We start from the raw sequence: 14741 nt of genomic DNA, 5'->3' as shown, positions 1-14741 counted from the left end.
GTATGTATTCGACATAAGCATTACGCAGGTTCAGTTACAATGTTTAAAATACATTTTGTTAAGTACATGAAGAGGTAAGGTTTGGAAGTATACGGGCCAAATGCAGGCAGATGGGACTGGTCTAGTTTGGAAACACAGTCAATGTGGACTAGTTGGACTGAAGGGTCCTGTTTTCATGCTGTATGATTCGCTGAGGCTCTACTTAAACAGGATTGCACCTCCTAAAATAGTCTATCTAATGTCTATTCTTCAGCTTGATGAACTAGGACATGGGTGAGCCTGTGAAGAGCTAAAATCAAATGGAACCAAAGTGAAGATCCTAATGATATAAGGAGAAATATATAAATTCAGTTAATATGTTGTCTCTTTCAATCAATCAAATTGGTTTCCTCATTTGTACTTGCTCAAGGGCTCCATACCAGAAAGACTCACTGGTAATATCAGTCTTTAAATATTCAGAGCTGTGCTATTGCATGTCTTGTTAGTTCAAAGCTTGAAAAATAGCACAAAACTTCTTTCATCCATTTGTTTTGTGGGTGCTGAGGAGGGTGCTACTATGACACGTGGCATCATTAACATCAATTCAATTTTATTATTCAGACTGAAGAAGTCAAGTGGAATTTTACAATCCCTAGAAAACATAGAATACAGTCATGCTAAGTAGATAAGTCATATTTAACTTCAAAAATAAAATCTTACATTTGTATAGCACTTTAAGTTGAATCTAACAATATTTGTTTACAGGCGATGGCAAAGTTTTATGGATTTTGCGGTGTTCATTCATTATATGTTCCTGTCTAGTGGTACACAAGGTTAGAGGGGTTGTGTATGTAAAAGGCACTGAAGTGTTTGGTCACCCAGGATCATACTGAATGGCTGGGCAGCCTTAATGGGCTGAATGGCCTCTTCCAGTTCCTGTAATTAAAATAATAATAGCCGACTAATTCAATGCTCTTTCTTGATATCCTTCAAATTGATTTCAGAAATGGAGAGAAAGAAAAAGGAATTTGTCTTGGGAAAGAAGATGGAGAGAGGAAAATATACTCAGGTGAAGACAGAATATTTTCCTTGATACTTTCACTGCAAGAGGCCAAGATCATTATGTCGATGGTTGATTTACCTTATGCCAATTTCAAAATCAAAATGTAACCCTTTAACCAATGGAATGACCAAGTCCTGGCACAGCTCCCAGTTAGAAATTCATTGAAAAGCATTTGATGATAGCTTTCCTCATAATTCAGATTGTTCATTCCTAAACAGGAAGGGAGAGCTATTGTAATGGCTAGCCAAGATCATCAGAGACATGAGACCTTTCCATGAAGCTTAGTGTCACACTGGAAAATACCTTTAACTGCTAAACCATTGGGGAAACTAACCTGAAATCCTTTTTAAAGATAAAACCCAAGAGAAAGGTACATTCATAGCAACTACAACTTTAAAATGCAGACATAACAATGGACAGTTTTGGTCGCCCTGCTATAGGATGGATATTGTTAAACTGGAGAGGGTGCAGAAAAGATTTACAAGGATGTTACTGGGATTGGAGGGTCTGAGTTATAAGGAGAGGCTGGATAGGCTTGGACTTTTTTTGCTGGAGGTAGGAGTTTGAGAGGTGACCTTAGAGAGGTTTATAAAATCGTGAGGGACATAGATAAAATGAAGAGCAAACTTCTTTTCCCTACGGTAGGGGAGTTCAAAACTAGAGGATATATTTTTAAGGTGAGAGGAGAAATATATAAATGGTAGCTGAGGGACAACTTTTTCACACAGAGGGTGGTTCATATGTGGAATGAACTGTCAGAGGAAGTGGTATAGGAAGGTACAGTTACATTTAAAAAAAACGTTGAGGAAAGGTTTAGAGTAATATGGGCCAAATGCAGGCAAAGGGAACTAGTTCAGCTTGGGAAACTTGGTCAGCATGGACAAGTTGGACCAAAGGCCTGTTTCCATGCTATATGACTATATGACTCAAGTTGCAATTTGTTTAAGCATAATATTTGGGAAAATCAGAAGCTATAAGAGATATGGCAACTTATACAATATAAGTTAAGACAACCTAGTGTGAATCTCTAGTTTGATAATATACTAGATCCATGCACTGAAATGCTGGAAGGACTGCTTGCCTTTGGTCTAATGGAAAAACAAGGTAGAGTGCACTGGATAAAGGACCAGTTGTGATGGCCAAAGCAAAAGAATGAGAAGAATAGAATGGGAAGGGGCTGGATACATTTACAATTTTGCAAATTAATCATGGTTAAATCAATTCGCCCGTTATATACAGCAAAACAAGCTTGAGCTAAATCTGGTCTAGCGTCATAACACATAAGGATGTGATTGCTATCTGCCTGCTCTGGGACAATGGTTTACTTCAAAAAATTGCTCACTTCCAGAGTTTTATAAAATTCCTTTTGTGGGTTTTAGTGAGCAGTTGTTGCCCAACCCCCAATTACTCTTGAACACCCTGGTTTACAAGGCCATTTTGATGTCAACCATATTGCTCTTGATCTGGAGTCAAACATAGGGCTAGACCAGGTTAGGACAGTAGATTTCATTCCCTTAAGGACAATAATAAATCAGATGAGCTTTTCACACCAATTTATTGGAGTTTCATGGTTACCATCACTGAGACTAGCTTTCAATTCCAGACTTTTATTGATTGAACTTGCACTCCATCAGCTGATGAGGCGACATTGTGATGAACCCATCTCTCCAAAGTATGAGTCTGGACCCCTAGGTTACTAGTCCAGTGAGGTTGCCATTTCCTCTCACTTCTCGATTGTCTTGATATATAATCTGGGCCGAAAGATTTTACAAGATTAACAGATATTTTTAAAACTGTTCACAGCATTGAAAATATGACAGGAACCATTTTCAACACAAGTCGCCAGTAGGAAACTCAACTCATGGAAGTTCCTAATGGATACATGAGTATTGCCTTTCCTGCAATTTTTTCTGAAATTAATGGTGAAAAATCAGACAACAGCAAGCTTCCCATGTGCACCTGAAGACCAAAGTGGAATTTGACTCCATGAGTTGTAATAAGATTTGGAGAGGCTGCAGTTTCTTGAGGAGGATAGGAGTGGGTTGCACGTTACAGCAACTCTTCCCTTTCAGTTGGTGGCAGTTTCCGTTTGAAAAATCCGCACTGGAACAAAAAAGGATAAAGGGGAAATAAATAAAACAAAGTGCATTAAACACTCGCTATGCATTCTAATTCTGGAAGGTGAACAGAAGAACAAGATTAAAACCTACAGCCTGGCCGAATCGATAACAGATCAGAATGTAACCTGCAAACATAGGATTAGATCCCAATAATGTGCTGCCCACCACGAATTAGCTTTGTTTAATATTTGGAAATTAAGCACAAATCTAATATTTTAAAATGAGTCTTTTTTTCTCATTTCCTTTTGCTTTAGAAGAGGAAACTCGAACTCCAATGTAGGTGAGTTGCAGTTCCACATCATCCTAGAATAAATGCCATGATTCTTACCCTACAGTGGAATACTTTCAGTCAGTTTCTTTACTTACTACAATTTTAATTTTAAATGGTTTTATGTGTTCATGTATGTACCTCTCAGCTTGACTTGATTGAAAGATCTTTTCAGCTGGTCACTACAGCTGGATGTTGCTACATGTTGATTGTAAGTGCAATTCTTCAGCAACCCAGATGGCCACATGCACCAAAGTCACAGACACCTGCCCTAATGTGAAGTAACATCCCACGTTTCCTCCTCACTACCCTCTGGTCCAATGAAGACCTGTCCACATTTAGGTTAAAAGCAGAGGTTGGATAGCCTGGGACTTTTTCCACTGAGTGTAGGACTGACCTTATAAAGGTCCATAAAATCATGAGGGGCATAGATAAGGTAGATAGCCAACAGCTTTTCCCCATGGTAAGGGAGTCTAAAACTAAAGTGCATAGGATTAAGGTGAGGGGGGAGAGATATAAAAGAGTCCACAGAGGGTGGTGAGTGTCTGGAATGGGATGACAGAGGCTATGGTGGAAGAGAGTACAATTTCGTCATTTCAGAAATATAAAGGGGATAGCTATGGAGGGATATGGACTAAACACAGGCAAATTGGACTAGATTAATTGTGAAAACTAGGTGTTATGGGCAAGTTGGGCCCAAGGGCCTGTTTCCATGCTATAGACCTCTATGACTCTAATTCAGGGTCAATGAGTGTGGAATACCAACAGGCATCCCAATGCAGCTTATGTATTTGGGGCCTTAAAAACCAAAGGCACGTTTTGTTGTGGAGGGTGACAATCACAAAGGGTGAAGGTCTCAGACACTATGGTAACAGCACAGATTATATTTGTATGCCTAAAAGGAGCACCTTGAAGGATCCAAAAATAATTCACATAACCATTAGCGAGACTCTTCTGTGTTCCAACACCTGTTGAACCCAGTCAGAGAATGCAGTAGGCAGTGTCCAACCTGGGTCAATGTGAACCAATGATCAGGGATCTTATTTATGTTACAGGATCCCAAGTTCCATATTATAGGGACCAATGACCGGAAACAGAGTTTGTACACCCAGCCACATTCTAAAGAGATCCACCTGCCTTGCCAGTGTTAACTTGGCCAATTCGTATTTCAAGGCTATTACCATTCTATTAATGCCAGGTAGTCAAAATTGAATCCAATTTGCATCTTCATTGAACCCCAATTAACATTACACCTGAATTGTAGTTGCGCACTGTAAGTGGATTGCCTGCCTACTGTAAAACAAGCTGAGATCTCTTCATTCTGAGATGAGCTGAGGGAGACAGTATAACAATATTATAAAATACACTGCAGATCAAAATTAAACTCAAAAGGTCACTGAGAAGAGAAATTGAACGGAATAACAAAAAGTGAATCCTGTGCAGCTGTCTTCCCATTGTCAGAAAATTTGACTACATCAGCAGAAAAAAACAATCCTTCTACTCATAGACACATCGGGCTGGATTTGCAACGTGGGTTTGGGAACCAGTGCACAGGTGCAATCTAGGCCCCACTCTTCAAATTGGTGACTCATTAGCACTGCTGCCTCACAGCGCCATGAGCCCGGTTCAATTCCACCCTCAGGTGACTATCTGTGTGGAATTTGCACATTCTCCCCGTGTCTGTGTGCGTTTCCTACGGGTGCTTCGATTTCCTCCCACAGTCCAAAGGTGTGCAGGCGAATTGGATTGGCTGTGCTAAATTTTCCAGAGTGTCCAGGGATGTGTAGCTTAGGTGGATTTGCCATGGGAAATGCAGGGTTATAGGGATAGAGTAGGGAAGTGGGCCAGGGTGGGATGCTGTTCAGAGTGCTGGTGTGGACTCAATGGACCAAATGGCCTCTTTCCATGCTGTGGGAATTCTGTGATTCTATGAAATTCTAATTGTCTAAGTGGCGAAAAAGTGAACTCAGCACCGAATGGGAGAGTATGAGAGAGACAGAGAGAGAATGTGTGAGAGAGACCAGAGAGAGTGTGAAAGAAAGAGAATGTGTGAGAAAGAGAGAGAGTGTGTGTGAGAGAGAGAGCAAGAGAGAGAGAGAGAGATTCAGATATCTCTGGGAAGCAGGCACAGCCTATAGGACACCTATGGCAAAAGGAGATGTTGGGGGCTGCTGCTGCCTTGTTGACCATTGGGAAAGTCATACCGAGAGATGAAGTAGAGAGTGGCCTTAGAAGGGAAGGTTAAGAGGATTCATTATCTGAAACTAATTGGCCTAATGGATTAACCAATCCCTAAAAAGTATACTGAGGCTCCACAGATTGGACAGCTATGCAATAATAGGCATACGACTGTTTGGTCAGCTGGTCAAGAAAACTTGAATATTTTAATTTCAACTGGCCAGGGATACTCAAAATAAACTACTCAAGGACCTTGTGGGATTGAGAATTGGCTTTGACCATGTTTGTAGCTCCTGCCCATTTGCTATACAAGCTATGCTGGAGTGTCAGCAACACAGGGCAAACTCTGGGAACAGGATTTTTAATTCCCCTGAGCATTAGGTTCCCAGCCCTTGTGGCTGTTTGAATATTAAGTCTATGATCCCTCCCTTCCGAGGTCCTTTTCAGCTAACTCACTTCTTCTGGACTGAGCTGTTGCATAAAGGTACAGTTTGGATTACTTGCTCTTGATCGCTAGAATTTCCACCATTTTAACCACCCAAACATTTTTTATAAGATAAATTTGTCAGCAACAAATTATTTTCTTTTTCCTTTCAATTTTAATCTCTCTTCCTTGTCCCCACATCAGATGAAGCAGATGGTAATTGTCACCTTCATCACTCAGATGATAAGCCGGCAGCGTGAATTGATCTGATTTTTTGATTTGATTTATCATGTACCTAGATACAGTGAAAAGTTTTGTTTTGCTTGCAGTGCAGGCAGTTCATACCATACAAAGTGCATTAGAAATAGAACAGAGTGAGGAGTACAATGTTATGGCTGAACAGAAAGTACACAGAGAGTGAGATCAACATTAAACTTTAAATTTGAGAGGTCTATTCAGAAGTCTAAACAGCAGGGAAGAAGCTGTTCTTGATTTTGTTGGCACGTGTGTTTAAGCTTTTGTATCTTTTGCCTGATGGAAAAGGTTAGAAGAGATTATAACCGGGGCAGGAGGGGTCTTTGATGATGTTGGCTGCCTTTCTGAGTCAATGGTTGCTCATCCATGAGAGAGGGAAAAGCATCAGAAACGGAGATCAGAACATTTTTCTTTTAACAGAAAGGCCAACAGACTCTGCTCGTTTATCAACCGTGATGAAGGTGAAAATTACACATTGTGCTTTATTTATGGATCAAACATGGATCTGTCAATGATTCTGAGGCTTATTTCAAATGGATCTCATACTCATTCTCACTATTGTACATGCTGTATCATCAGCAGCAGCATAGATACCTTCCAAAGGATGAATACCATCAGAGCCACAAGGAGCAGACCACCAAGAACAGCAACTATAATGCACCAGACAGGTATGGGTAAAACAACCTCAGGACCACTGCGGTCAATTCGAGTTACTACCTGAGAAAAAGAACCACATAATATAATTGATATTATTGTAATTGATGGTATTTACATAGTAGAAGAGAAAGCAGCACTAATGGATTTACCCAACTGTCAATCATCTCATTCACTCTTTTATTACCAGTTGGGTTTGAGCTCCTTCAAAATTCGCACAACCCCGATGCTTAAATGAATTGTAAAGAATGTTGTAGCTATAAACATAAATATTTCCTAATAGCTAGAATTGAAAAGCAGTTGAATTGAATTTTTTTTTCCTTCAAATAAGTGTAGCTGCAAGACAAAATCTTAAAATTAAGTCCAATGATAATGAATAAATTTTTTAAAACAAAAAACAGATCACTGTTTTCCAATACAATATTCAATAGGTGTCCAACTGGGAAAATTAAATTATTCAATCAAGTGAAACATGACTGGTGAGAATAAAGAGCTCAATTGTCATTAGTTTTGAGGTTAAGGGTGTTTCTGAATTTTGCATAGAATTAGACTTCCCTCCCTTTTTGAGGGATGAGATGTTAAAATACTGATACCTATCTCCATGTGGAAGGAAGACGCAGTGAGTGTGTAGCTCATTGGTACCTCATGTTTAACATCTTAGGGCTCTTTCTATTTCAGAAATCTGACCTAGAGGCTTGTGTTTTTGAGGGGACAGAGAGGGAGGGGCCTAGAATCAAACCCAGCACACACCATTTTCATGAGGGACGACCATGGTTTGCATATCAATGATTCAGTTGCACATGTTAAAGTGAAGCTGCCTTTAGTCAGATCCAACGGGATGTCCAAAGCATGATTTGTATACTTCAGATCAATCAGGAGAAGGTCTGAAGTTATTTTTAGAATCTTAGTGTACCCTTTTGGAGGTGTAAGGTACCTTTTTTGGGTATGTCCAGGTTGACCTTTGGGAGCGTTAAGATTCCCTTTACGATTGTTAAGCAAAGACATGAATGTGTGTGAAAAAGTGATTGGAGCAGTTTAGCTGTCATGCGAACTGTCAAGCTGTCAAGACATTTAAACCCCTGTTCTTTAAATTTAAAAATAAACCCATCTGATTAAAAAGAAATAAATGCTCGCTATTTCATGCTGAGGGCCGACATTTAAAGAAATGTGCTGCATGACTGATTTCACAACCTCTCATTAACATAGCGCTCTCCTGTTGGTTCAAAGATTTAAGTGCGACGTATGTTTTTGAATTGGGACTAGAATGCAAATGTTTATTTTTGTGAGGAACTTTATGGTTGAAGAATGCCAAACCAAATCAGAGGATTTAAAAAATGACTTCATTTAAAAATAGTGAATTCATCAGTAGACACTGAAGAACTCTATTTCATTTTGCCACAGCATGGACCCTGAGGTCTTTCCATACTGAGTGAATGTCATGGAGGCTGTAAGGGCAAGAATGAGGGACATGGATTGTGCCTTGATTGGCATAGGGATTATAAAGACCCCTGGGTTTAAAGGAAAACATATAGGTTGAGTTGCATGAGGGTTCAGGTGGCAGCATGCATTGACATAGATGGAGCACAGGGAACACATGGGGAGTGAGGGCTAGAAGGCCATTTATTGTTTTATTTTTAAACAGCTCGGAAACAATTGTTAAACACATGTTAGGTCTTTCTTCACACCCGACAGATCTTATGGCTGCCTCCGACCTCTTTCTTGGGTCAGCAGGCATTGTCCCAATACACTGGAACATCTGACTAACACTCCACAAAAATAGCAGAAAGCTATGCACTGCAGCAACCACTAAATCACCCCCCCCATCGCAAATTTCCTCATAGAATTGTGCCCTTTCTCAGTTGGAGATCCTTTGATTCCCTCTGTGTTGTTCAGTGGTCATTCTCTTGCCCCTGAATCAGAATGGGTTGTGGGTTCAAGTCCCACTGCAGAAATGGGAGCGCATAATCTTGACTGATATTCCAGCGTACTGAGGGATAGCTGCACCTTCAGATGTGCCATCATTTTAATGGGGTGTTAAACAAATGGTCCATCTGTTTCCGCAGGTGGATATAAGAGATCCCAATTCACCATTCAAACAAGGAGAGTCAGGTGCTCAATATTTATCTCTCAATAAGCATCAATTTTTCAATAGATTATCCGAACATATCTCTTTGCTCAGGGACCTTGCATTTTCTACATTTGCGACTGAATTTCTTATGTTCCTCATTAACACATTAAAAGTGCTTCAAAGGTTGTAAAGCACTTTGCAATGTCTTGAGGTCATGATAAACATGTTGTGTACATGAACCTTTTCCTTTGCATAATGACAAACACCTATGTTAACCTCTCATGCAATAATTGTATCCTGCTTTCAGTGAGTGCTATGCAGAATCTTAGTGTTGCATGTATCAACTTCTTTTGTGAACAAGGTCTGCACTAGCTGTCTAATTTGGGAAGTTAAATCATTTAGTTAAGTGTACTATGACTGGTGAGAATAAATAGCTCAGTTGTCTCCAAATGTAAATCCCTCTTTGGGTTTCTCATTGACCTTTCTCCTCCTTTTACCACCCATTTCTGTTCACTGTATTGATAAAATACATTGGAATTTCCTTTGGTATTGGCTGCCAGCAACATTCCCTGCTTCACTGCTTTGTGGCCCTCTATCTAGTAGATCCAGGAAGCAGAAGCCATTTATCAGCTCACTGGTGTTTGTGGAGGATCCCAGGACTGTGTAGCTGTGCAGTTTAAAGGAAACAAAGACTACAGACTTTTTCATAATCCCTCATTTATTCAGTCTCTCACCTCCCTTCTGTATTCAGCTGGTTCTCAACTTGATTTTAGTACCTGATTCTTGTCTTAAGCACAATTTTTCTTCATTATCTTGAATTCTATCTGCTTTGTCTTACTTTTCCCTTACCCAAATCTTTACCTGCTAGCCCTTGATTTCAGTTTATTTGGCCCAGCTCAGGAATCAATTCTAGCATGACCTCCCTGTGTGTTGGACTGGACACATACTGTTTATGAAACCGTCTGTGCACAATTGAGAAACTCTTGTCCCTTGCTGTCTTTTATATACAGTAACGCCTCGACATACGAATGACCCCATTCACGAACAAATCAGTTTACGAACAGGATTGTACGTAAAATTTTGCTTCAAGGTACGAATGAAGGTAGGAACGCAAAAAGCCCGTGTGTGACCGTGTTTCATTGTTCTGCTTTGCTACGCGCTTGTTGAACGCAAAAGTTCTCGGGCCCCACGTGACCTCATTCAGTTCATCTTTGGCGCGTGTGCTGTGAACAGCCGTCCAAGCATTCCTACACTATCTGAACAATGGGAAAAATTTATTCAGTTCGCGAACTTTTCGGTTCGCGAACCGGGTCCTGGTACGGATTAAGTTCGTGAGTCGAGGCGCTATTGTATCTCAGGTATATACAAGCAATTAAAGTCTCCCACTATCACTATTCTATGATGTTTACCTCTCTCTGTAATTTCCCTGCATATTTATTTCTCTACATCTTTTCCATTAGCTGGTGATCTATGGATTATACCTTCATTATCCCTTAGCTCAAGTCAAATCACTGATGTCCCAGAAACCTCTGAAACATTCTCTTTGTCCTGAACTAAAATGTATGATCACTAACAACATCAAGGTGTATGAAGAGAAAGCAGGAGCTTAGCATGGAGATAGGAATTCACCACGATTGCACTAAATTACAGAGCAGGCTTGAAGGGATTAATGGTCTCCTCCTACTCCTAGCTTCTGCACTGTCCCTCACAAGAAACATCACCCCTCCTCCTTTTATTTCTTTCCTACCTTTTCTGAATATGGTTAGTTCAGTTCAGTTTTTGGTTAACAGTATCCCCCAGGATGTTGATAGTGGGGGATTCAGTAACAGTATATTAAAGAATATCAAAGAGAAATGGTTAGATTTTCTTTGTTAGAGATGGCCATTGCCTGGCATTTGTTCTGCCAGCTATGATGAGTATTTGGTTGAATTTCAGAAGCTCCAGAACTATTTGTCTTTGCATGGGGAGGAACAAGCATTTTAACTGGTAGCTTTCAGAAGTCACTAAAGCAATCTTTGATGCGTGGGAAAAAAGGCATTTATCTGTTCTTAACACAGATTGATCACTTGAAAGGATTTATTTTGAAGATATTCTGAGTCATGACAGTAGTTGATATTAAATAGGGGACAATGAAATATATATGTGGAGCAACCAAGGGGCATGGGGGATTTGGCGACTGAGGCCTACTGCCCTCAGCACTGCTGTATTAGCAGCAGAAAGATTTAGAGAAAGGTAGTTGATTTATGCTCTTCATTTTCTCGAGTTTTCTGTCAATCTTCCATTGAAGTTACAGCAAATGAACAAGAGAACCTTCAACAAAAACAGAAATTCCTGGAAAAACTCGGTGAATCTGGCAGCATCCACGGAGAGAAAGCAGAGTTAACATTGTGGGTCTAGTGACCCTTCACAAGAACTCAGTTAAACAGCTCTTTGTGAATCTTTGTGGATATTACAAGGCAATGGCCTAGTGGTATTATCACTAGACTGTTAATCCAAAGACCCAGGTAATATTCTAGGGACCCAGGTTTGAATCCCACCATAACAGATGGTGAAATTTGAATTCAGCAAATGTCTGGAATTAAGGGCCTAATGACCATGAATTCATTGTCAATTGTCAGAAAAAGCCATCTGGTTCACTATTGTCCTTTAGGGAAGGAAACTGCCATCTTTACCTGGTCTGGCCTACATGTGACTCCAGACCCACAACAATGTGGTTGAGTCTTTACTGCCCTCTGGGCAATTAGGGATGGGCAAGAAATGCTGGCCCAACTGGCATTGCCTTCGTCCCGTGAATGAATTAAAAAAAGTCCGTAATATCTGAAAATATTGGCCTATGACTAGAACGGACCTCCCAGTAGCTGAAATCTCCAATTCTGCCATATCTCATCTTGGTGTCACTTACCATCGTGTTGTCACTGGGAAATTCTACAGGCTGTACTTTGTATGGCACTTCTTGCACAATGTATGATGCTTTGGACTGGAATGTAAACTGTTTCTTATGGTTCTGTAAGACAGAAAAGCGATTTTGTTTTAATTCCTTTTTATTTCCTTCCCACCTTGCTTGCAGGTATTGTCCCTTGTTGGGAGATGACTCCACAGGTATTGGCAGCTCTCAATGAACATTGACTTTAAAGCACAGGGCAGTTGAAAATCGCTCATGGAAAACCAGGAGACCGAGGATCAAGCCCCACCAGCCGAATTTACCAGCAGTAGGATCCTGCCAATACTCTCAACCTCCACTATATATAAAATTACCTCTTTCAGCTGTCTTCTGGGCAATGGGCAGTGGCCTGCCCCAAAATTTTGAGGCCTATTCAAACAACTGCATCATTCAGACCATACTTTATACAGTGTAATTGTAAAATTATCTGAGTCAATGTTACTGATGTCACATTGAAAACTGGTCGGTAAATCTAGAGGAAAACTTGGCTCAAGAGTCGAAGGCATTGCCTTGATAAATTTTGCTGGGAGTAATTCATTGGATAACTGTAACCAAAGCATTAAGTATAGAATAAAGAACATTATGTACCCTGAAGAATACCAGTTAAAGGTACATCAAAGATTCCTCACATTCATCTTGGGGATTTCAGTGAGATTGATCAGCTGTGGCTAGATATTCTCAGACTCAGGAACGTTTCTCCTTCTGGACTATTGGCGCCAATTTTTTGATTAACATTAGAAGTTGTACTAGAGGTGGGTGGGCTGGAAAATTGTCTTGGGAGAGCTGTGTACTGTTTTGCTAATATGTTCCTGCCTCTGGAGTATTTTAAAAACGGATGCTTGGTGGGTGAAGGTTTTACAGCACAAGCAGGTGATCATTAATGAAGGCTCATAAAGGGCCTAATAAGAATAAGCAGCCCAACCCTGGCCAATGATAGAAAGCACCAGGAACCAGTGTTCTAAACAATTGCTCATCACCACAATGGCTGTGACTGAGAGGTGGCCAAGGTTATGGTTATAGGTTGACTTATGAAGGACTTTCTCTTCCAAAATGCAATCTGGTAGCAGTGGTGAGTATGAATTTCCTCTTCATTCACATGTCTTCAGACGGCTTTTCTATCTCGAGGTCCCTTCTTTAGCTCTAATCTACTATGGCAGCTACCTCTTCTCGGAGTGTGGCTGCTGTGCTCTCAGGGCTGGTAGACTTCCATTGGCCTGCCAGTCTTGGAATCCTTACTTAAAGGATGAGCCATTCTCAAATTAGGTCATGCCTCATGCTCCGAATGAAATGCGCTGTCCTCAATCTTTAGGATTGACTCTGAGCTGGAGCCTACAACACCTTAATTCCTAATGCTCACCAGATTGAATATATTGAACTTTGGTCTAAGATGTAAGTGGGTAAAGTTCTTTCTCCCTTGTTCTCCAAATCCTCCTTAAGATGATTAATTATGCTGAGTTATGGTCCCATTAGATACTATTAGGCACAAAAAGTGTGATGCTGGAAAAGCACAGCCGTCAGGCAGCATCCAGGGGACATCCTGATGAAGGGGCTTATGACTGAAACGTCAATTCTCCTGCTCCTCAGATGCTGCCTGACCTGCTGTGCTTTTCCAGCACCACACTCTCGACCCAGCATCCAAGGAGCAGGAGAGTCGACATTTGGAATGTGAGCTTATGCTTAATCAGAAATGTAAGCTTATGCTCGAAACGTCAACTCTCCTTCTCGGATGCTGCCTGACCGGCTGTGCTTTTCCAGCACCGCAAGCTTTGACTCTGATCTCCAACATCTGCAGTCCTCCGTTTCTCCCACTATTAGACACTATAACCAAGTGACTCTTCTTCATGTGGCACATTAGTGAAGAACATTTTGACATAAGTAATATAAGGAGCATCACATTCTCTCAATGATCCTATTCTCAACTAGGTTCCTTCTATTCATTTTCTGATCCTTGGCCCATAATCTGGAATTGGAATTTTGGTGGATCCTCCCTTTCTCTACTTCAAGGATGGGGTGACCGATTGTCATTGCTAGGCCAGCTGTGTTCATAGGCATAGAACTGAACCAGGAACCTAGCTTGGTTGAGTTCCACAATGGGCTGTATCTTTATCAATGCTCCGTAATGTTCTGCAAATTTCTTCCAGCTACCAGTAACCAAAATTATTCAGAAGGAAGACGGTGGGGAGGGCTGGTAACAGAATCTGCTCTGAGATAACAAAGTTCATTGATTTACCTGCACAAAGAACTCCATCCTGAGCTGAGAGTTTATGTTTATCACAGCTCGCTTCTCTTTCTCCAGAAGTCCCACGCGGCACATAATTTTCACACAGGTCACGGTGGTGCAAGTCTGTTAAGAAGACAGCCCAGTTTCAGGTTCAAAGCACATCAAAGCCTCATACAGGGAAACATTTGCAAATGTACTCACAAATGAATGAGTATTAAACTAAGTAGCAAAAACTGACCCTGTCCAAATCAAGTTAAGAAAAATCAAAACTAAATGAAACTTAAATCAACTAAATGAATAGAAAGTGGCAAATTATTGGGAATAACTCAACATTCTATCACAAAACAGCATTCCCATAAGGCAGATTGAATATGAGGGTATTGTTATGGACCAGACCTGACCCCCTCAAAACATTTCATGAAGGTAGCCCAGACCCTAACTTTATATTTTCTTCTGGGCAGATGTAAGTGGATATTCCAGGAGTGATGCAGCTGGTCAAAACACTCAGCTTCGAACAAAACAGAATTTCTTTAAACATTATGAATGAAACACAAACAAAACAAAACAGAA

The 14741-nt window shown here is 40.6% G+C and overlaps 1 protein-coding gene across 1 annotated transcript in view; it reads right to left on the bottom strand.

Annotated features, from left to right (window-relative positions):
- Positions 1-1886: 1886 nt before the first annotated feature.
- The window catches only part of LOC122539985 (integrin alpha-V-like), a 33557-nt gene continuing 20702 nt past the window's right edge, over positions 1887-14741 (bottom strand). The window contains exons 7-10 of the mRNA XM_043675238.1: positions 14181-14294; positions 11912-12013; positions 6882-7004; positions 1887-3145 (exon numbers count right to left, since the gene is read on the bottom strand). Of these exons, the coding sequence (XP_043531173.1) occupies positions 3092-3145; positions 6882-7004; positions 11912-12013; positions 14181-14294 (393 nt within the window). The 3' untranslated portion in view covers positions 1887-3091. The remainder of the gene's footprint in view (positions 3146-6881; positions 7005-11911; positions 12014-14180; positions 14295-14741) is intronic.

This window comes from Chiloscyllium plagiosum, chromosome 33 (assembly GCF_004010195.1).
Source record: "Chiloscyllium plagiosum isolate BGI_BamShark_2017 chromosome 33, ASM401019v2, whole genome shotgun sequence".
In the NCBI taxonomy this organism is placed as follows: Eukaryota; Metazoa; Chordata; class Chondrichthyes; order Orectolobiformes; family Hemiscylliidae; genus Chiloscyllium; species Chiloscyllium plagiosum.
This window is presented reverse-complemented; position numbering and strand designations above follow the sequence as displayed.